The 24,372-nt window shown below is 34.1% G+C and overlaps 1 protein-coding gene and 1 pseudogene across 1 annotated transcript; one reads left to right on the top strand and one right to left on the bottom strand.

Moving 5' to 3' along the window:
* Window positions 1–1,137: 1,137 nt before the first annotated feature.
* LOC144365070 (taste receptor type 2 member 9-like) lies at window positions 1,138–17,138 on the bottom strand (annotated as a pseudogene).
* A 921-nt stretch (window positions 17,139–18,059) lies between these two features.
* LOC101975937 (transmembrane protein 126A) lies at window positions 18,060–18,425 on the top strand. Its single transcript, XM_040272509.2, is given in 4 exon segments — window positions 18,060–18,250; window positions 18,252–18,294; window positions 18,296–18,339; window positions 18,341–18,425. Coding segments are annotated over 4 exon segments (363 nt in total).
* Window positions 18,426–24,372: the final 5,947 nt, after the last annotated feature.

Below are 24,372 nucleotides of genomic sequence, written 5' to 3'. Positions count from 1 at the left end.
AGACAGGCACCTGGCAACAGTTACTAAGAATTTGTTCTGTGTTTATTAGAAGCAAAACTGCCTGACAAAGATTTGTTGCCTATAGTTTTATTTAATGTTAAAAGTGCTCCCAAAGATGATTCACAACTTAAAGCATTCTCTTTTGGATATTAAGCATTGTCCTCTAAAATTAAGGAAATTTACATTTTATTCTAGTTCCAATTCATTTCTTTTGATAAGACTTACCATCTCATAGCACTCATTACAGTCATGTCTCTAGATAGGGCAATCACATAAAAATTTATATTTTTTAAATGAAGTAGTATTTAAAGAGAGTAGGACTAAACCTACCATTAAATTAGATTGATTCTCCTTTTTGGGAAACATGACTTATCCCACAAAATGTTTGAATGTGGGTAACACAAATCATAATAATCCAGGGTGCTTGGAAGATCAGGATTGTGAGGTTGTCCTTTGTTTTTGTTTGTTTGTTTGTTTTTCAGGGGTGGAATGGGGATTGGGGATTGAGCTCCATCCCCAGCCCTTTTTATTTGGGACAGGATCTGGCTGAGTTGCTTAGAGCCTGGCTAAATTGCTGAGGCTGGCCTTGAACTTGCAATCCTTCTGCTTCAGCCTTCTGATTTGCTGGGATTACAGGCATGCGCCACTGTACCCATCCTGTCTTTCAGTTTGAAGTGGGCAGGTTTTCACCAGCTGACTTTATAAGAAGGATTGACGAGTTCTAAAATCTTCCTCACAGCCTGTGTGACTGAAATTCTTCTACTTACTGAGTTTAAGGCCTTTGCCAGCACATGGCAGAAAGAAGTAGAATCTTTTTTTTTTTTTTTTAATTTAGTCAGTGACAGGACACGTTATTGTGGGATTTATGTTCATTTTCCTGCGAAGACAAAGAAAATGTGATTCAATGACAGCATCAGATTCAAAATGAAATGAGAAAAAAAAATGCAAAGGAAGACAAAAAGAAGCTTTAGAATAATGTTAGATGTTAACAATTTCCAGTGGCATGTAAGAAGAAATGAATGAAAACACTTAGGAGGTGGGAGAAAGTCTTTGGTTGATCTCTCTCTTTTTTTTTTTCTTTCTTGAATTAAAGATATTCTCTAGGGCTCCCTAGGGAACAGAGGACTTTTTTCCTTTCTAGAAACCATCCAGGAACCTTAACACCTTCAGAAAGGCTTCCCTCAGTTTGTTTCCCATTTCCAGGAGGAATGAATGGTATGATGGGAAATAACAGTGAGATTGCATCAGCCCTGACTCTCCCCTGAGGAATCAGAGAGCCAGATGTTATTACCAGAGACCCCCACGACGCACAGTGAGGCGGAGTGTTGAGATGATTGCTGCCTTCATAGCCCTCGTGCGCACCACTTGCTGGGGTCTCTGGACCCTGTGGCATGGAGTGTCATCTGCTTGGTGTGTCTAAATAGGGAGAAGAGTACCAAGAAAAATGAAGTCAGGCAAAGAATACATGGAATTATAGCACACAGGTTCACAGAACTCTAAGGATTCTGTGTTTGGGATCGAGGTCTTTGATAGCTTCATGACTGTGGCATGCTTGGTGATTAGGAAGTTTCTGTAAAAAGACAAAGAATGCTTGGCTGCTAGGAAGTTTCTGTGCAAAGACACAGAATGCCTGACTGCTGGGAAACACCTGTGCAAAGACACTGGCTGCCTGGCTGCTGTAGCAATGTCCTTCATGAGGAGGCTGTATGTTAGAGTCTTATCAGCCTGGACCTTGATCTCAGGCACACAACTCCTTGGAATATAGGGACTTGGTAGTTAGAAAACCACAATGTTTCACTGAACCTAAAGCTGTTCACATAACAGTTACTTTATACAATGGACTTTCTTGAGAGCCACACAAAACTCCTAACACTGCACATTGCAACTTATTATGTAACTGAGGAATAAGCTGCGTGCGTAATGTTGCTAAGTCTGTAACCTGCCTAACAATACAATGAACAATATGTACTAATGATGCCAATGACCTAAAGTCACTGTTGATATAAATAAAGTTTGGCAGCTTGGCCTCTCTGCCATTCTGCCATCTTTCCTGCCTCTGCATCTTGTCTCTGTGTCTCATTTTTATTTTCCTTACAGAAATCTGTTTCAAAGCATTTAGGATTTTACTCACTTTGAATTCACAAATTATGTTTTTTTCCAAGATTGACCTTGATGGAAGTGACACCCTATGTCGTCATGAGAAAGAATGCCTGAATCCCAAGGATGACACAGTTGATTTTAGCTTGATCCAGAGGAAAAATGGGTGAGATGTATAGGCCACCTTGAGTCAATAGAAGCTGCTGGGACCAAAAGTAAATGAGGCACTTTTAATTATCCAGGAGGCTCGCTAGCTTATCTCTGACCTCCAGGTCTGGAGACAGAAGCATAACAAAACCATTCAGAGGAATTAAACATAAGAAGCACATTCTAGAGAAGGTCAAGCTGATTGAGAAGATATCATCCCAGGAGATAGCTCTCTTGAGCCGGCCAATGCAGTTCACTAGGATGGTGAATCCATTTCCTCAAATCCCTTTAGACAGTTCACCAGCAATCAGTCATAGATATTGTCTCTATTGCACTTGATATGTCAGCAGAGTGTTCTGATTTGGAATTCACTGATGATGAATTGTATATGGCTGCTGCTCATGTCACGCTGCAGTTGTCTTTATTTGTCCTTGTTGTCAGCTGTGATTCAGGTCAAGTAGATAGCCAGCTCTGCTGTGGGCTAGGACTGCCTGAAGAGTTTCCTGACTGAGGTCAGTAACTTCTTATTTAAATAGTGGTGATTGCAAGGCTCTAAGATGCAAATGAGAAGGGATCTGATTTCTTGGATTTGCACAGTCTTTCTCATTTTAAGCTCTTTACGTCTTGTTTCTTGTTTTTAAATCATAGTTCTTTGTTTTTTTTCTAATGGACAGAAAGAATTGTATATATTTATTATATATATTTATTGCAACATGAAGTTTTGAATTCTATATACATTTTGGAAGGATGAACTCATTTAACATGAATTATTTCACATAGTTATTGCTTTTGTGGTGAGAATACTTAGCATCCACTCTTAACATTTTTAAGGTTATGATATATTATCATTAGCTGAACTTATGTTGTCTGATAGGTGTCTTGAATTATTCCTATTATTGAACTGTAATTTTCTATTAATTGACCAAGTACTCCCTGATCAACTTCCTCTACTTCATAACCACTCTTCTGTTCTTTACTTTATGAGATCAATCTTCTTATATTTCACATTAAGTAAGATCATGCAATATTTGTCTTTCTGTGCCTAACTTAATGGACTTAACATCAATGTTCTCCTGTATTCCCTTCTATTTATGAATTAATACTATTCCACTTTGTATATATACCACATCTTGGGTATAGCACATAATGATGCTATAAACATGAGTGTGCAGGTATATTTTCAACATAGTGATTCCATTTCTTTTGGATATATCCCAGCTGTATGGAAAGTTGAACAATATTTATTTTTCCTATCCATGAACACAGGATATCTTTCCACTTATTTGTGTCTTCTTTAGTTTCCTCCATTAATGTTTTACTGTTTTCAGTGTAAGGATCTTTCACCTCCCTGTATTTATTCTTACATATTTTGTGTTGTATTATAAATGGCATTTTTTGATATTGCTGAATTATGTGATAGTTCTATTTTTTATTTTTTTGGTATATTTACTGACCACTTCTATGTCTTCTTTTGAAAACTGTTTACTCAGGTCTTTTGCCCATTTTTTAGCTTGGTTATTTGTTTTCATGCTACTGAGTTTCTTATGTGTAGGGTATTAATTCCTTATCAGATGGATAGTTTGCACGTACTTTCTCCCAATATGTAGTTTGTCTCTTCATCTTGTTGATTGTTTCCTTTGCTGAACAGATGTTTTTAATTTGATGAAATTCCTTTCATCTACTTTTGCTTTCATTGCCTATATTGTCAAGGTCATATAAAAAATATCATTGTCTGGACCAATGTTGTGGGGCTTCCCCTCTGTTTCTTTCTAGTGATTTCATAATTTTAGTCTTACATTAAATCTTAATTCATTGTGAGTTCATTTTTGTATATGGTATGAGATAGAACCTAATTTCATTCTTCTGCATTAGGATATCCAGTTTTCCCAGCACCACTAATTGGTGAAACTGTCACTTCCCCTTTGTGTGTTCTTGGTTTCCTACCACTTATTTGCATCTTACTCTGTTTCTTCCATGTTTTATAGTTTTCATGTAAAGATATTTCACTTCCCTGGGTTTTTTTCTTACATATTTTATGTAGTATTATAAATGGGATTTTTATATCTTTTTTTAACAGCTTATTCTTTGTGTATAGAAATCTTATTGATTTTTGTGTTAATTCTGTATCCTACAACTTCATTGAATTTGTTTATTGGTTATAACAGTTCTGGGTAAAACTTTTAGGGTTTTCTAAATGTAAGATCATATAATCTGCAGACAGTGACAATTTAACTTTTTTCTTCAATCTACATGCCATTTATTTCATTCTTTTATCTAATTGCTCTGGCTAGGACTTCCAGCACTATGTTAATAGAAGGGGCGAGAACAAGCATTCTTGGCTTATTCTAGATCTTAGAGGAAAAGCTTTCAGCTTTTTCCATGGAGTGCAATATTGGTTGTGGTTTTGTGATTTATGGTACATTACTTCTGTGCTTAGTTTACTGAGAGTTTTCATTATGGAGGGATGTCAAATGTTGTCAATACTTTTCCTGAATCTATTGAAATGGTCATATGGTCCTTATCCTTTATTCTGTTAATGTGAAATATCCCATTTATTGGTTTGCATGTGTTGAGTTATCCTTATGTCCCTGGAATTAATCCCACTTCATCATCATTAATAATTTTTTGTATTGTTTAATTTTATGAGTATTTCATTAAGAATTTTTGGCATCTATATCCATTGGAGTTATTGTACTATAATTTATTTTTCAAGATTCTGATTGGAAAATAGAGCTAAAATTTAATTTAACAGTTTAAGTATCATTACATTGGCTAATAACTTGCACTGTCCTCCAAAAGTGTGGTCTACTTTGCCCAAATATAGACTTTGAAGCTTAAAAAGTGATTATGAATTTAGAGTTTAAAAAATTAACATGAATAGTTCTGCCATCAGAGTAACCCATTGGCTTCATTAATTAGAAAATGCAGATACAGCAATAGTAGTTTTTAATTTTCTGGAAAAGACACCATTATTTGATGTCTAGCTATTTCACTCTGTAATATGGGAGAAAAAATATTTTAGTTGTGGTAGGTATTCATATTTGCATTAAATTTATTATGGTTCATTAAAAAATGAGTATAATCTTTAGAAGCTTTTATAAGAATGGATATTCATTTCAAAAGCAAGACACATCTGATTAGATTTTACTATTTGCATACTTTTTGTTTTTTATGATTAAGGCACACAGCATCTTAATCCTTAAAAAAAAAAAAACAAATACAGCAAGATTATCTTGCATTGACTTCAATATTTTGCCAACTTAACATATAATTTGGAAACTTTCAGCCCTTATTATAATAGGAGACAATCTCTATTGGAGTGAAAGGACATTCAACAAATGCCCAGAATCATTTTGCATATTTATTTTGAGAATGTTGGTAGTAACCTAAACTATGTATACAAATTGGAGACAAAGAACCTCACCCATCAGGTGGGGTGAGGACTCAAGTATCTTTTCATGAATTTATGAGCTATTAAAATTCTCTTTTTGTCAACTGTTTATATTCTGCTCATTTTAATCCTTTTTTGTGGATTTTTAGGAGGTCTTTATACCTTTTTATGAATTAATAGGATGTTGATATATAAGCATGGAGGGAAATCAATTTTACTGTGGTAAAAATTTACAGTAATTTCTCAGTTTTCCATTTGTCTTTAGATTTTTCTTTTTCTTTTTAAATTAAGCAGAAGTTTACAAATTTTAAAAAGATATGTTTGCCAGTGATTTTCCTGTAACTTCTGAATTTGGAATTATGACTTTTCCATTGAAATTTTCATGTCTCTGTGTGTATGTTTTTGTGTGTCTTAATGTCTTAGTTTTCTTTTGCTATCATAAATGCCTGATGCTGTGGATAGTTTTTAGAGAAAAATGCTTATTTAGCTCAATGTCTTGGAGATTGAAAGTTCAAGGTTAAATTGTCTATTTATTTGGCCTCTGGAGAAAGTTTCATGGCAGATGAAATTTCAATGGCAGGAGTACATGTAGAAGAAATCTCATAGTGAGGTAGGAAGCCAAAGAACAGGGATGGGGGTCAGGTTTGATCTTTTATAATAACTTTTTTACTCCTGTTGGAACTAATTGGAACCCCACAAACACTACCTTAATTTTTTTTCTAAGAGCCATGCCCTCAATAAGCTAATCACTTCCCATCAGATCCCACTTTTTTAAAGATTCCATCAACTTAATGGTAGCACACTAATAACCAATAATCAAGTCTTCAAGTCATGAACCACTGGGGAACAAGAAGAATAAATGAGAGGAAGAGAGAGTTCCAATAATTCTGACTTAGCAATTCACCTTCTCCCTTGCTTTAAGGTGCCAACATTGCTTAAATAATTTGCCTTTTATATTTGTAGACCAAGTACTAGTAATATGACTGGTTATAATTAAATAAGAGAACTTAAGAGCATTGAAGGTTTTAAATTTTTAACTGATGAAGATCATAAATCTTCTATCATCACCCTGAAAAATCCTCTTATACCATTATTCAGACCTAATGGTTTATTGTGGATACAATAGAGTTACTACATGAGATGTACTCACAGATATACTAAGTCTCACAAATAAAATTTGGGGCAATAAGTGGGAAAGAATAGGATCTCAGAATGAAGATCAATAAAAAATAATAAAACTGAGAAAGAGTGTATCTGTGTGGACTTGGACAGATAAAGGTAGGAATCCAGAACTCTCATTCTAGTGGAAGTAATTTTTCTTCCCTTGTTGGGAAGGATTACTCTCACTTTACTCCAATATTGAACAGTAGTCTTTTCTAGGAATGACTGAGACGTCATCACAATTTCTCACCAAAGATGAAAACACTTTACTCCAAAAGTGGACTAGACACTTGAACAATACATCAGAAAATGGATTTTATAGTTTTTAGACCAAGAAGAAAATATCACACTGGCTCCTGGGCGATGTAATTACCCCATCACAGACATTGGGTTGAAAGTGTTAGTTCATGTAACCAGTTTACTTGTTTGGTTGACCAAAGCTTGAAATAAGCTGTTACTTATATTAAATGAGATTTTAATGCCCAAACTGATAGAATGTACAACAAAGAATTCTAAAGATGTAGGAAGATAGGTACATTAGTTGAATTTATTTTATGTTGCCTTTATCCCTACCCCATTATTATATCACTTGAGAGAGCCTGAAGGACACTCTTTTTACTTAAGCATTGAGAAATAAATTATTGAGTGAATTACCAGTATTCTTGAAAAACTCTGCAATGCTATCTCAATAGAAAGTGTTATGGTGATGGATGCTTGATATGGTTTTCCTAATTTCATTGGAATGATGGGATCCTGAAGAGTCAGATCTTAACAAAAGCAAGATGGGCACAAATACTATACTTAACAGCAAGAACTTAGTGTTGATCAGAATGCTTTGATCCTACTAGTCTTTACAGCAGTAGCCATTTTACACTGGCACCAAAAAGCTGGCTTGAATTGCCAAAAACAGACATGGATTTCACTTGGTTTTCAATCATAAGTCACTGTACAAATTCAATGCTGTTTAACTGCAGATGAGGCCAGATTCTCCAGAGGAAAGTCCTTTAGCTCTCCCACAAGTATATGCCATCTATCTGTCTATCTTCCTCTAACACATCCTCTGCTGCATTTATTGGGTTGACTGCAAAATACTCAGAGCTTTGATTGAGTAGTGGACATGATTTCTAAGTTGACATTTATTCATGAGGACCCCAAACAATACTATAGTTAACTGATAAAAAAAATAGAGAATTATATTTGTGGGTATAAAATTATACTGGGACCTAGAACTCATGCGCTGGTCTATGGTTATTTTTACATTACTTACATGTGTAATTGAAACAGGCATACCTAAAAACCAAGGAAAGGAGAGATCCAAGATGGTGGAACAGAGGAGACTGTGTTCCTGGCTGCTCCATGGCATGAAACTAAGAAAGCAGACAGGCAGCTTCTTCACAAGATGGGTGAAAAAAATAAAAAAAAAAAAGAGAGGGGAGGGGTACATTACTGGAACCTAAAACGAGGCAGTCAAAGCAGATTGAGGACATAGGGGGTTGTATAGAATAAAATAAGAAAACAATCTCCAGCTGCATGGCTGCTTCCACAGTTGGGCTGGGAGCTTCAGCCAGAGCAGTCCCTCCATGAGTATAGTAGAGGGATAAAGAAATTAAAGAAACCCACATTTTTGGGAGGCCAGAGGTGTGACTGAGTACAGAGCCATTTAGAGACCAAGGACATTGCCCAACAGACCTGAAGAACTCCTTGCATAATATCCAAGTGTGGGGAAAGAACCCTCCATCACTCCAGGTGACGTGTGGTGGACAAAGGAAGGTACAATTTTGCAGCTGTGGCATGGGGGCTGGCAACTGAGGAAGGCTATTCCTGGCAAACCCAATTTTGGCTTGAAATACAGGCCCAATAAACACACAATGCACAACAGAGAGTGTGCTTAACTGACTAGAAGAAAATCAAATGTGGAGAGAGGTTTACACAGGGGACAACTGGTCACGGAAACCCACCTGGCTCTACCCCTCCCCCTCCAATCTGATTGCTTGTAGGACCAGGTGGGAGAGATGCATCTGGCTGGGAACTTGGAAGGGCTGGGGTGGGAGGTATTGTTTAGAGACTGAACCCGAGATCAGGAAAAGTGGGGTCTGTAGGTGACATAAGGGACTGAGAATTGGCTCCCTTACCACAAGAATGCTACCCAGGGAAGCCCTGGGGTAAAGTCTTCCAGGGTGGACCAGCAAATGTTGGTCCCTGGAGGTGCACTGATATCAAATCTCTAGACCAATTAGCATTTAGGGAAGAGCCTGGAGCCAACCTAATCCTAAACTCTGCCTCCAGGAATTCTGCCTATGGGACTACCTCTCTCACTCTAGCATCCAGAGGGTGGAGCATCACTCTCCAGAAGACCCCACCTAAAACTGCTGAGAAGAGAAGCTGAGACTATTTTGAACTCCAACAGAAATAATTCTTTAACTTTTTATCAAGATTTTTAAAATTCTTTTTCACTGCTTAATTGTGACCTTAATGGTACATGGACATTTATTCAGTTTCCTATTTTTTTTTTCTTCTCATCTCTAGCATCTTTGAAGCCAGTTATTTCACATGGATTAGTTTTTTGTGAACTAAGTTGTTATTTACATTAAATGAAATTTTAATGCCAAAACTGATAGAATGTACAAGAAAGAATTCTAAAGATGTACGAAGATAGGTACATTAGTTGAATTTATTTTATGTTGCTTTAGTATATTTTATTTTATGTTGCCTTAGTATATTTTATTTTATTATTTATTTTATGTTTGATTAGTACATTTTAAGTTTTTAAATATTCTTTTGTTTTTATTTTTTATTTAAATTTTTGCTTTATATATTTTCTCCTACATGTTTCCCTTGATTCTCTCTTTTCTTCTGCTAATTGCAAATCTCTATTGTTCTTTCTCACTCTTCCTTTAATCTTTTATTTCTCTTTTCTCTCCTGTTTTGTAATCTTTTCATCCTGTATCACTTCTGTTCTCTCCATGTCCACCATTTGAAAATGTAAACCCTCCTGCAAACTTGCTATTTTTATTATAGGCATAACTGATCATATCATTTATGTTTGCATTGTTTGTTATTATTTGTCTCCTTCTAAACAGTGAGATACTGGAAACCTTCAGGGATGTGATAAGTTCACAAAACAGAAACTCTACTGCCTTATATTTGTACAGTTAGATAGGTAGACACACAAACAACATGAAAAAGCAAAGATACAAATTGCCCCAAGCAAACCAAGATACTCCAATAACAGAATCCATCAATACCACAGTGGAAGAAATGTCAAAGAAGGAGTTTAGAATGTACATAGTTAAACTGATCTTTGAAGTAAAGGATGCTACAGATACATGTAGCAAAAGATTACTTCAAAAAAAGAGATGGAAGTTCTGAAAACAAAACAAAAACACAAAAATCCTCAAAATAAAGGAAACAATAAACTAAATTAAAAATTCAATTTAAAACATTACCAAGAGACTAGACCACTTGAAAGACAGAACATCAGGCAATCAAGACAAAATATATAATCTTGAAAATAGAGTTGGCTATGGAGAGAAGATGTTTAGAAACTATGAACAGAACTTCTAAAAATTATGAGATAATATGAAAAAAATCAAATTTAAGATTTATTGGAATTGATGAAGGCACAAATGCTAATCAAAGGAATTCACATTTTTTTTCAATGAAATAATATCAGAAATTTCCCAGTTCTAAAGAATGAAGTGGAAAATCAACTACAAGAGACTTACAGGCCCCCAAATGTGCAAAATTACAACAGACCCACATCAAGTCACATTATAATGAAAATGCCTAGCATACAGAATAAGGATAAAATTTTAAAGGCTGCAAGAGGATAATATCAGATTATATATGAGGGGAAATCAACTCAGATCTCAGCTGATTTCTCAACCCAGACCTTCAAAGCTAGAGAGTCCTGGAATAACATATACCAAGGTCTGAAAGAAAATGGATGCCAACCAAGGATCCCATATCCATCAAAATTAAGCTTCAGACTTGCAGATTAAATAAAAACCTTCCATGATAAACAAAAACTAAAAGAATTTGCAACCACAAACAAAAACTAAAAGAATTTGCAATCACAAAGGCTGTACTTCAGAATATTTTCAACAAAATATTCCATAAAGATGAAATGAAAAAAAATGTGAAAACTAGTGAAGGGCTACTACACAAAAGGAATAGTTATTCAAAGGAGAAACTAATTCAAATTAAAAACTAGAAATGGACCAAAATGACCAGGAACACAAATCATATCTCAATAATAACCTTGAACATTAATGGCATAAACTCATCAATCAAAAGACGTAGACTGGCAGATGATTGCAAAACGATACCCAACAATATGCTGTCGGCTGTTGTTCAATTCTCTCCCTTATTTCCCCCCCACCTTTCCCCTCACATCCTCTTCTATGTAATTTTGTGAACAACAGCAGATGAGGTAGAGAGGGATAATGGGAGGGGAGGGGAGGGGGGATAGTAGGGGATAGGAAAGGTAGCAGAATACAACAGTCACTAATATGCCATTATGTAAAAATGTGAGTGTGTAACCGATGTGATTCTGCAATTTGTATTTGGGGTAAAAATGGAAGTTCATAACCAAATTGAGTCAAAAGTATGAAAGATGATATATCATGAGCTTTGTAATGTTTTGAACAACCAATAAAAAAAAATGCTGTCTGTAAGAGACTCACCTCATAGGCAAAGATATCCACAGACTAAAGACAAAAGGATGGGAAAAAACACATCACTCACATGAATCAAATAAACAAGCAGGGATTTCTATCCTCTAAAAAAACCAAGTTGTATAAGCTATATAATTGTGATTATACAATTATAATATTACCTTAATACATTTTTAGCATTTGTAAAGTTGTTTTGTTGGCTCCCTTTCCACTGCTATTAATTTTTTCTTGATTAGACTTGTTAGATTTTTATCAGCTTTTAGCTGTATTATTTCTTCTCTATATCACATATTTCTGCTCCTATTCTTATTTTTTTCTTTATACTACCTAATTTGAAAATAATTTGATTGTTAATTTAGCTTCTTTCTGATATATGTACTTTAAGTTATAAGTGTTCATCTGAGTACTATTTTGTTTCAGAGATTCTGATATTTTAATCTTTTATTATCACTTAGCTCAAAGCACTTATTATTTACTTTTCTTGTGCTTTCTTCTTTGATCTATGAGATATTAATAAGTGTGCTGTTTAATTTTGAAGTAGTTGAGACATGGGGGTGGGGTTCTAGATATCTTAAGGTGATTGATTTCTAATGTAATAAATCACACAGGAAACATAGTCTGCATGATTTCAAATTTTTAAAATTTCTCAAAGCTTATTTTATGACAGAATATAGTCTATCTTTATTAACATTTTACTTGTCATTTTGTGTATAGTTCTCTATAAATAACAAATAGGTCAAGGTGGCTGATGATGTTAAGCCTTCTACATCATTACTCCTTCCAGCAAAGTGAGGAAGCTCAAAATCTCTGATTGTGGATTTGAAATTTTAGTTTTATTAATTTTTACTTCATATATTTTAAAATCTTGTTTTTAGTTACATAGACATTTAGGGTTGTTATACTTTCTTAAAGAAGTTACCCTGTTATGGTTATAAAATGTTCCTTTTTATCTCTGAAAATACTTTTTTTAAAAATTTATTTATATTAATAGCTCTTCTTAGATTTCTCATGCTTATTTCTCCCTTCTTTTGCTTTTAACCTATTGTTATATTGATATTTAAAGTGTTACATATGTATAGAGCATATAGTTATTTTATATAGTTTGTTTTTACACATGTTGAACATTTATATTTTTAAATTACAATATCTAGTTCATTTACATTTAAATTAATAATTGCTATTGTTGGAAAAAAACAAAGAACACCTGACATGAACGTCAGTGGAAAGTTGGATAAATGATAGGTTTGATGATATAATATTTTAGAAAATGGGTTGAATGTGGGACAGGTTCCTCTCCCCCTGTCAGGCTGTCAAGCTCAGAGAGAAGATTGTTAGAATGCTTTTGTTGCAATTATCCTTCACTCATTTATCATAAAGTACACAGCAACAGATTTATTTTATTGTTTGTTAACACTTTTTACTTTGCAAATAAAAATAATATATACATATATGCAAATATATACATATATACACACACACACATATATATATATATATATATATATATATACATATGGGTATTTTTTATATGTTCATTTGCCTTTTGATTATTGTCTTCAATGAAATACCTGTTTATGTGTTTTGTTAATTTTTAACTGCATTATTTGCTGATTGTTGAGTTTTCCAGTCTTTTTGTATTGTGTAAGCAAGTAAGTGTATTGCAAATGTTTTCTCATAGTTAAAAAAGAAACAACAAAAAAACAAAGTCAGGCACAGAAGGACAGATGCCACACATTCTGACTTACATGTGGGTGCTAATGTTGATCTTATAGGAGGAGAGAGCAGAAAGTGGTGACCAGAGCTTCAGAAGATATGAGATAAAGGGGAAGGTTAACAGGTACAGAGGTACAGTGGTATAGGAAAAATGACTTCTAATGTTCTATAGTAACATAGAATAACTATGGTTAACAATACTTGATAGTGTTTCAAAATGGGAAGATTCTGAATATTCCCAATGAAAAGAATTGGTAAATATTTGAAAACAAAATATTTGAGGTGGTTGATATACTAATTGACCTGATCTGATTATGCATTGTATACATGTACTAACACATTGAAGCTCATAAAAATATGTACTTGCTATTTTCCAAGAAAAATTATATGTAAATAATTATTTTATATTCATTAAAAAATAAAAATTAAAAATTAAAATACTCCCCAAAAGAAAAATCCCATGTTGGCTCTTATAATCATGGAGTGAGAGTTAATATAGTTAAAGTTCCATAAGAACACTTCCCACAGAGAGAGCAAAGCTAAATTTTGTATTTGGCAGAATTGCCAACATTTGTTTTGTTATTGAAGACTTGATATATGCAGGAATAGTGAAATTTTATGATATGTCCATTAATAATGTATTAATTAAATATCTATAAATTCTAGATAAAATTAATTTATTAGATATTGCTCTCAAGAATGAGTGATGCAATTATGAAATATCTTTTCTAAGTTCATGGGGATGATAACATGTTTTTTCCCCTTTGGACCTCTATAACTATAGTTAATTATTTAGATAAATTTTCTAATATTAATTTATTTTTTATTCATAATGTAAATTCTACTTGGTCTTGGATACTATTATAAGAAAACTCTGTTATTTTTGCTTGTCAATATTTATAACTTTATTTTGATATTCCCAAAATTTAAAAAAAAATAAGATTAGGTTGTAGCTTTCCTTTTTTTTTTTTTTTTAACTCACTCTGGGCAGGTTCTGATACCAATGGAACATTTCAGAAAAACTTTAGAGTTTTTATTTTGTTACATGGTTAATGTTAGTCATCACTTCAGTGCTGTGATCTTTATACCTGACTAGAACAACTGAGAGAAGGAAAAGTTTTTTCAGACTCACAGTTTCAGAGTTTCAGTTCATCACTGGTTGATTCTATTGAATTGGGCCAGAGTGAGGCAGCACATCATGGTGAAAAAGGTGTGGTGAAGGAAAGCTTCTTAAGTCATGGCAGCCAGGAAGCAGAGAGAGAGAGAGAGAGAGAGAGAGAGAGAGAGAGAGAGAGAGAGAGAGAGAGAGAGAGAGAGCGCAAGGAATCTAATCCCCAAGGGCACTTCCTTAGTGACATATTTCCTCCAATCATGGTATACCTGCCTAAAGTTATCACCCAGTAATCCATTCAAATTGTTAATGCATCAAATGGATTAATGAAGTGATGTAATTACAGGTCTCATCATTGCCTAAAAGCCTCACATCTGCACCTACCTGAATTGGGGACCATGCTTCCAAAACATGAGCTTTTAGGGGGGCATTTCCAGATACAAACCGTAACACTTGAACAGCTTAAATAATGTTAGAATCATCTGTTCTTTTAAAGTGCTGGTAATTTCCCCCCCAGAGCTTGGAGTTTTCATTTTTTTGGTTGTAATTCCTTAACAAAATTCTCATATTCTTTTAAGAAAATCAGGATGTTTATGTTTAATATTTCTCCTAAAGTTTGATTAAAGCTATGACACATTGTCCCATTTATTCCACAGAAGTTTAAAAATTTATTTTCAAAGAATTAGCTTGCATACTTGCACTTTGTCTCTTTCCACTATTTTTCTTGATTACACTATTTGCTAACTAGTATTAATTTTTTCATCTCAAAAGAGTATGCTAACTCACACATTTAAGCATTTAATTTTACCTCCATTCATTCTTCTTATTATTAGAGTTTTATAGTTATACATACAGTAGTTGGCTTCATCCTGAAACACTTCACTCATTTGTGCACAGAATTTGATTTCAGTTCATGATACCCTCTGATCCTTCCTGTTCTCCCTCCCCTGCCCTGTTCTTCTTCTATTCTAAGAGATATCCTTTCATTCATTCATTTATATTTATTTGATTTCTTCTTTTTACTTATACATAAAAGTGAATTTCCCTGTGATATATTTATATTTGTGCATAACATGATTTTTAAAGAATTCATTCTGCATTGCCTCCCCTTTTCCATCCTTCCCCTCTGTCTCTGGATTTCCTTCTTCTAGATTACTGATCTCTAGTCATTCTTTCTGCTTTCTTATGGTATATTTTGTTTTTCTTTGTTTGATTTTCTGAGTTGGGTATTTTTTGGTATTTGCAATTAAATATGAGTTGTCCTGCGAGTGGTTTTAGATATAATCTGTGACCTAAGACTGTTAGACTTAGAAAGTCCCACTTTTTAAATCGTTCCTTGGTTGGGATCTGGAAACTTAGATTTCTGGAGAGCTTCTTCCTTTCCCTGAAGAGAGTGGATCATTGTTCTTAAAACCCTGTGTATAAACAATGTGGATTTTGCTCAACACCTGGCTTTCTTCTTGGGAACCTGGAGTTTTAGTACATGCAAGATATCACATACACATATGCACACACATTATTGTATAAGCAGCAAACTTATTCTAAGTACCTCTTTCATTCTATCATACTCCTATAATTTTTGTCAATTGTATTATTATTACATTCTCTTAGCCCTTAAAATATAATTAATTTGTTTTAGTGTTAGTTTTATAGTCAGATATTTTCAAGTGTTAATGCTAGTTCTTCCACTATAAATTGTTAATCATTTCCTGTTGAGATATAGCTCAAAATAATTTCCTTCAAAAAAGTTTTGAGTTCTTGCGTTTCTTAAAAGATTGTGTGTGTGTGTGTGTGTGTGTGTGTGTGTGTGTGTGTGTGTGAGTGTGTGTGAGAGGGTGAGAGAGAGAGAGAGAGAGGGAGAGAGAGAGAGAACTTTGTGATGACAGTTTGGAGAAACAAAATTCTTGGGTTATGCTTTATTTTCTTGAACTTGTAAAAAAAAATCTTAAAGTAGAATAATAATAAGCCATGCTTTTTACAATATGTTTCTATAAAAAAATCTGAGTTTAGCCATATTTTTAATCCTTTATAAAATGACTCAACTTTTTATTCTGGCTTACCAATCAAAAATTGTTTAATTCATATGTCTAAATTTGGCTACTCAGGATCTGTTAAAACTGGTAATGTGTGTGGTATCTTAAAACATATTCTGTTCAAGTTTTTACTACTTTAGGAATTATCTATTAAAGTATTCATTTACATATGTATAATTTTCAATCATTTTTATTTTCTGCTTTTGGAATTCCATCTATCCATATCTTGTACCACTTTGGCCTATTTTTGACATCCAATGTTTTTACCTGCATCTTTTGAACTTTTTTTTTCTTAATTTTGCTTCATTTCATTTGCTTGTTCTATTTAAAGCCTCTGCATGTTATTTGCTGTGTTTCCCATTGCATTTATGGATTCATTGAACAATAATTTTTTGTTTCTGAGATGGTTTGTTTCTTTCCTTCCTGCGTTTTATTAGTTTAGGATGACTAAAGGCTTTCTGATATTTCTTCATAAAGAGTATTGCTTTATTATTTAAAAAAAGATCCACAGCAAATTTGGTCATGATTTTCATCTACTCTGTGCTGGTATTTTTCTTGTATTTGACCCTTGTTAATGTTATAACTTTTATATTAATTTTCCTTCTTTTAATATTTATCTTTACTTATATGTTATGCCAGTGCAATAATTGAATGGGTTGGTTGCACGCTGTTGGAATAGCTTTTTGCATGTTTTCTGTGTCGTTTTCATCGTCTAGAGGCTCCCTTTTCCTCTGTTTCTTCAGGCACAGGCTGAGTCCTACTAATAGAATTGATTTAAATGATGTTTTGTATATCCTCACCTTCTCCATTACGCTTAACCAAACCAGGATTAGTAGAGTTTTGCCATGAGCACTACTTACATATTTCTTGCAGCTGGTGTTGCAAATAAGGGTTGCAGGTTTTGCATTTCATCATGCAATCCTCACGCTCAGGATTCATATTTTGGCTGTTGCTTTCTGAGATTGCAGGCTTCTTATCAATCTCTGTGCTGCTTCTTTTCCTTTTTTTGTACTTGCTTTTTCACAAATTTAGTTCAATTGTAACTGCTTTTGGCAGCTCCCACATTTTACCTATTTATTTTATTTATTCACAGCGCTGGGGATTGAACACCAGGACTTGTGCATGCTAGGCAAGCACTCTAACACTGAGTCAAATCCCCACCCTATAGTAAATTTACTTTAGAATCAATATATTATACATGCTTTCTGGTTTCATCCATAATTTTCTTTTCCTCTCTGACTTTCCCTGCTTTCTAGGATAAGAGGAAAAATAGTGATTTTTACTGTTACTGTAAATTGTACATATATTTACTTAGCCTAAGAAACAAGGCAGAGACAAGGGCTATTTTAGAACGTGGAAAAACAGTGATTTAAAATCCATTTTAGGGAGCCACATGTCAGTCAAAGACAGCTGCCTCTGGGTGAGTGGGAGTAAAAGTTGTAGCTTAAGCCCCGGCCTGTTAAAGGAAGAACTGGAGAGGCATGGACTATTGGGAGGAGAGCAACAGGGTCAAGATTGAAAACTATACATCACATGATAGTATCAAGGAAAATTTAATTTTTGATATCATAAACAGAAAAATTGAACAACTACCAGAAGCAAAAAGGAATCTACTTGAACATGAATCCACATATATTGGACTTAAGGCTGCTGTCTGTGGCCTAATAGAAAACAGTCTTTTTCCACATGTGGTGCATGTAACACAGGCCCCAATAGCTGCTGGCTTACCAATGGCAGTGCTCCCATTTTTCACAGCAAATGCATCTTTCAAAGGTTTTGTAAGTTTACCTTTGAGTACCGGTGATTTGAATTGGGAAACCTGTACCATGACACAGTGTGGACTTGTTGGCTTTGTTTTAGATCTGTACCCTGTTTTCTTGGCTATTCCTGTAAATAGTGGCCTAGCAGCCAGGTATCAGTCAGCCAGAGAAAGGAAATACCTTAACTTACTGGATTAAAATTTCTTAAGCCTACCTTCAGAAAGATGTTGATTCCCATTTTTCTTCAGACTGTTTGTAGCATACCTTGGGTCTAGACAATAGAAAGTAATTGTAAAGGCTCTTCTGTTACTTGAACCTGGCTTCGAAATTCACTGATTTTAAGCAAATGTGTATACAAAAATACAATTGTAAAGATTAAAAAAAAAATTAGAAAGCACATGTGAATGTGATTTTATTTTAGCAACGAGAAATTTTCATTAACATGTCACTAAAAAGAAATATGAGAGGAAGTAAATCTAAAAGAAAATTAAAAAAGCAGACATTGAATTGTAATGCTATTGGTAAAAAGCAGTCAGAGATTTCTGGTTAGGATAATAGAATTTCTTAGGGTGGTTCTGCTTTGTATCCAAGAGTATCCTCACTATGTAGAAAAAGCCCTCAAGTCTTAGTCTCTTAATTTAAGAGACAGGAAACAGATTTATCTGTGCTATGGAGAAGAAAAAGGAAAGGTTAGAAAGTGATGTTTTGGAATTAACAAGCCTAAAAGACATGTAATTGTTCAATCTGAACTGAGTAATGAGAATACCTGCTTTGAATTTTCTTACCTATATATTTTGTAGACAGTGTACTATCATATTAGTATGTAATTAAGGAAACAAACACATTGTTTTATTAGGACATATTACAACATGTCATTGAATCAAATGGACAAATTGGAAATGATGGAAATAAATGCACAGTGACATAGTTTCCAAAATTTTAATTATTAGTTTAACTTTTAAGCTAAATATTGCTATTACTAATAAATGAACTAAAATAATACCTGAAAATATGTAATGATATAATGTCTCATCTGCTCCTCTGTTCATTGCAAATGACTGTGTTCTTCATATTTATACACCAATAACAACAGAATGCTGCCAGAGTGATTCTATTTTATGATAACTTATATTTTGTATAGTTGCTACCCTTAACACTCACTCCATTTCAAACTTTTCAGTGGATCCACTGAAATCTTTTCTTTTTGAACTCAGGGGGACTTGAACTATTTTGTGCAGGGCTATATTGGAAGTCCAGTGCCTAGAAAGCTCTCCTTAGAATAATGTTTTCAAACACATGAAATAAAATATGCAGAATTTCTAAGGACTCCAGACAGATTGAAACACACACTAATGTGATGCAGCAGTCTGTGTGCTTCTTAATTGACATCATAATAATATCTGTGAGAAAGAGCACTGATGACAATAAATGCCTGTTAACTGTGGTAACAGGGATCTGTGGTTTCCAGAAGCAGGAAAATCACAGGTTCTGCGAATTTCAATGATTGTTACTTACATTCAAAATGGAAGGATTGCTAGATATGTTAAAGATAGATTGCAAACAATGGGTAATTGGGTGCCCATGAACTTTTGTCCATCACTCAATTCTCTCCACGCACCTCTTTGTTTTGATACCCTAGAAGGACATCCTGCCTCTCTCTCTGAAGATGTTACCTTCCCTAATTCCCTTTTATGCAGCAACTCTTTACTCTTCCTCCCATACCACTAAGTCTAAAGCTGGGGACATTGTGTGCCTCCTTGTGGCTTCCAGATCACTCTTCCTACACTTCCTCATAGGGCGCACAGGAACTTGAACTTTCCCATCATCAGTTTACACAAAAATTACCTCTTTGTTGCAATCACTCACCAGCCCTCCTTTCTTGATTTTGGCCATCCATGATTAAATATATTTTATTTCACCTTCATTATTTTTGCCCAAACTCTCTGAACCTCTATTGATCGGATGAAGTCTTTATTCTCTTTCTCCTACAGCACTAATGAATGCACTATTTCTCAAGTTTTTACCTATGAGAAACATTCCCTCACTGCCTGAATAGCTTTGATAGCTGAGACAGCATGTCTTAAGGAAAATGATAGTGACTCACTTTTTGCACTGGCAGATTATTGATTTTTCTCTATTATTTTTTGTTAGGTATTATACTATTCATCTATCTATCTATCTATCTATCTATCTATCTATCTATCTATCTAAAACTCATACTGAGTAATCAGTTTTGGGTTGCAAAAGAGGACTTATTTACTTTTTGTCTTTCCATATTTTTTATTGGTATATTTTCATTGCACATAAAACAGTAAAGGATTTATTTTTTTTTGTACATGCTATAAATCTTTTTCCACAAGCAAGTGATTCCCCCCCCATTATTTCTATTTATCTTATTTACTTATTGTCCATACTTTTTATTAATGCCTTATAGTTACACATGTACGATTTGTTTTCTTTTCTATCAACGTTAAAGCTGTAATGCAACACAAAACATGTTTACTGTAACTGAAATTTCAAGTGTATACTGGAGCCATTTTAAATTAGGTAACTATGTGGTCTAGAACAGGTGTCCAATCATATCTGGAGCCCTTTTCCGTGCCCTCCCCAATTTCAAATTAGCTAATTACATAGACTGTACCATCAAAGTCTTCCTATCACAGTAAGGGGCAGTGCATTGTTAAACTGCCCATCCAGGTGTGCTTACTCCCTGGATTCCCTTTGTGGGCGCACCCTTCTGCAGAAGTACAGATTTTTGCCTTGCTGACCCACTTCTGAGGTTGATTTCTTGTGGCATCTCAGTAATTCTAACAAACATCATGGTGAGGTTTGTTGTTATATATTTAGATTTGGTCTTTTTGTCTATTGACTCAGAACCATTTTCTTTATATTTAAAGTCTTATCTGATTCAAATGTATGATATGTCAAGGTCATTGTACTGTCATGTGTAACTAATTAAAAAAATTTAAAAAAATCAATAAAGTCTTAAGTTATAAGATCTGAGGTGACTTTTCTGAATCCAATTTTCTATGGACACTATGTCTTTCCAATATATAAAGTAAAGTAATTTACTTTAGAAAAGCTTTTTTTTTGAGCATCCTTTTCTGTTTCAATACTTTGTTTTGTTCTTTTCAGAGATTCAGTTACTTCTTCATCTCAAATCTCCATATTTGTCTCTGTCTTTTTAGTATTATTATCCTTTTTTATTGTGAGCATTTTTTCCTCTTGCTCATTTCTGTCACTTCTTGCTTTTATAGTATTTTATTGAGCTGGTGTGTTCTTGTGCAAGTTAAAATTCTCTTTATTTCTAAGGTGATTATCTCTCTTTTTTTCTTGATTGCTATCTGCTTTTTGTTGTATCTGTATATGAAGTAACTTTTATAATGTTCCTCACTTTTAACCCCTTTTAGTTCCCCCCCAAAATACACCTGCTTTCTTCATGGTGTATTTTTACATGTATGCAGATATTATTTTTGCAATTGTAATTCTTGTTGTGGTAGTTCTTCTTTAAATTTTATTGTTATTCCTATACCAACTACCAGCAAAAGGATCTGGTAGTTCAAGGGCTTTGGGTGTCTTTTTTGCTTATTTCTCAGTTCTTGGGGTCCTTTTGAATTGCTTCAGTCTTGTTGATTATGAGATGGTACTAATTTTTGGACTCACATCTTATAGTTTTGTCTTGTTTCTCTTATTTTCTTGATTTATATTGTCTTATTCCTTGAAGAAACAATGCTTCAGCACCCCGTGAAGCCTTTCTCCCCTTCTAAAAACTTGCTGCTTCCCTAAGCTTACTCACAGTACAACCTATCTTTTCCTTAGGGTGTGAGTCTCCGTTGATGGCATCTGGGTCTGCCATTTCTAGAATCCCTCTAAAATTTCTCCTCCTGTGCACGCATTAGCTGGAATTTTCCTATCAGTATAAGCTCTGTTGCCAAATCTCCACCCATTTCTACATCAATTGTTATCCATAGGCCTTCCATGTGTTATGATTTTGCTGTGAATTTCAGTTGTGGTTGTTCTTTAATTTCTAAGAGGCTAGTTAACGTCTTTCAATATGAAACAGCAATAAAGGTTTCAGAATGTATACAGAAACCCTTTCCCCAAAGTTTTGGAAGATGTATCAGTAAAAGCTGAAATGAGGTTAGAATAAGCCCATATAACATATGAGGAATAAAGTTTAGTAAAGAATTTTGCAAAGTTTATAGTGTCTGATATTTTTGAAAAAAATCTTAAAAAACTATATCTGGATATCAGGTAAATAAAACTAAAATTTCAAGGTAGATCAACACATAAATATCTGTTGTTTTTCTACATACCAGTCATGAAAAATCTTTAAATTAAAAAAATCCTATTTATAATAACATCCAAAAGAACCAAATATTTCACTAAGGTAACAAAATACTAATGCCCTGAAAAATATAAAATATTGCTGAAAGAAATTTAAAAAGACACAAGTAAATGTTCATTAATAAGAAGATACTTTTGTTAGAATGTCAATACTACCCTATGTTAGCTACAGGTTCAGTGAAATACATTATTAAAATTCCCATAGGCATTTATGAGAACACAGTAAATTGATTCTCAAATTCATGGAATTATAGAGATCCTAAATTCCATTCCAAATTAAATATTAAAAAGAAAAAAGTTGGAGGTCTCATACTTAATGATTTTAAGACTACAAAGCTACAGTACTTAAGACTTTGTTATTGGCATAAGGACAGACATCGAGACCAAAGGTATAGAATTGAGTCCTGAAATAAACTCTTAAATTGACTTATGGTCAATTGATTTTTGACAAGGAAGCTAAAGAATTCATTAGGACACAATCTTTTTAACAAATGCTGCTGGGATAACTGGATATCTACACATGAGAATAAAGTTGGATCCTACATTATACTATATACAGAACTGAACTCCATATGAGCCAATAGCATAAATAAGAGAGCCAAACAATTTAAAAAAAAAGAGAGAGAGCCAAAGCGATAAAAATTAAAAGAGAAAAATCTATTGGTAAATCTTTATGAACATGGGATTTGACAATGAATTATTAAATATGACATGAAAAGTATAAGCACAACAAAAAGTACATAAATTGGACTCAACTCAAAATGAAAACTTTTCTGCATCAAAAGCTGGTAAAATAAATTGAACAATTTACAGAATGGGAGAAAATATTTGCAGATTTTATACCTGAAAAAGGTTTAATATTCAGAATGCATATAAAACTGCTACAACTCAGTTACAAAAAAGACAACCTACAGTGGTGGCACACGCTTGTAATCGCAGTGGCTTGGGAGGCTGAGGCAGGAGGATCATGAGTTCAAAGTCATCCTCAGCAAGAGCAAGGCGTTAAGCAACTCAGTGCGATCCTGTTGTAGTGCCACCCCCTTCTTCACAGAAAATCTTAATTAAGCTTCTCCAGAGACCCTCAAAAATTCTGTTTAACATAATTGTACTTAGCCTATCAGCAATAATTTCTACAACAGAGTTTTCAGGCAGGAGATAATGTTTGCTGAAGCAGAGTGTAAGACTAACCCAAGGACTTCACAGAGGCATTTACATTTTTAAAGGAGAGTGGAGAAATCCTTGAAAACCAGCTCTTCAAAGGAAAGAGGAGAAAAACTCCCTTACCCAGACACTGATTTTCACAGAGAATGTCCTAGGCCTGAATTGGGTGCCCAGAACAGTGAAAAAGCTACTTTTATGTGAATTTTCACAAATTGTAAGCTCCTGAGCCGCTCCCCTTACACACTGGGAATAAAGTTCTAAAACTTTTTAAACTTGGGGTTCAAAGGGATAATTTGAAGGAGGCGACAAGCCCCCCTTTTGAACATGGCTGCAGCCAATAAATCTGCTTCCTGCTATGTTTTGGTGTCCAACCTCAACTGTTCTACTTCACTGTCTCTAAATAAAATACAAAATAGGGCTGGGGATTGTGGCTCAGGGGTTGAGTGCCCTGAGTTCAATCCCTGGTACTCCCCCAAAAAACAAAAACAAAAACCAACCAAACCTAATTTTGAAAAGAGAAATAAAAAAATAGACATTCCCTCTGAAGATTTACATGTCATTAGTCATTAGGGAATGTAAATCAAAATAGAAATACCACTTCAAATCAACTAGGAGAGTTACAAATAACAAAAACCTGGAAAAACAAGTGTGGGTCAGGATGTAGAGAATCTGGAACCCTTGTACCCTCATTAGAAGGGAGGTAAAATGGTTCAGTTACTGTAGAAAATACTTTGGTGTTTCCTCAAAACGTTAAACATTGGAGTTATAAGGTTTG

This window comes from Ictidomys tridecemlineatus, chromosome 6, assembly GCF_052094955.1.
Source record: "Ictidomys tridecemlineatus isolate mIctTri1 chromosome 6, mIctTri1.hap1, whole genome shotgun sequence".
Lineage (NCBI taxonomy): Eukaryota > Metazoa > Chordata > Mammalia > Rodentia > Sciuridae > Ictidomys > Ictidomys tridecemlineatus.
Note: the sequence above shows the minus strand (reverse complement) of the source record. Positions and strands in the feature narration are given on the sequence as shown.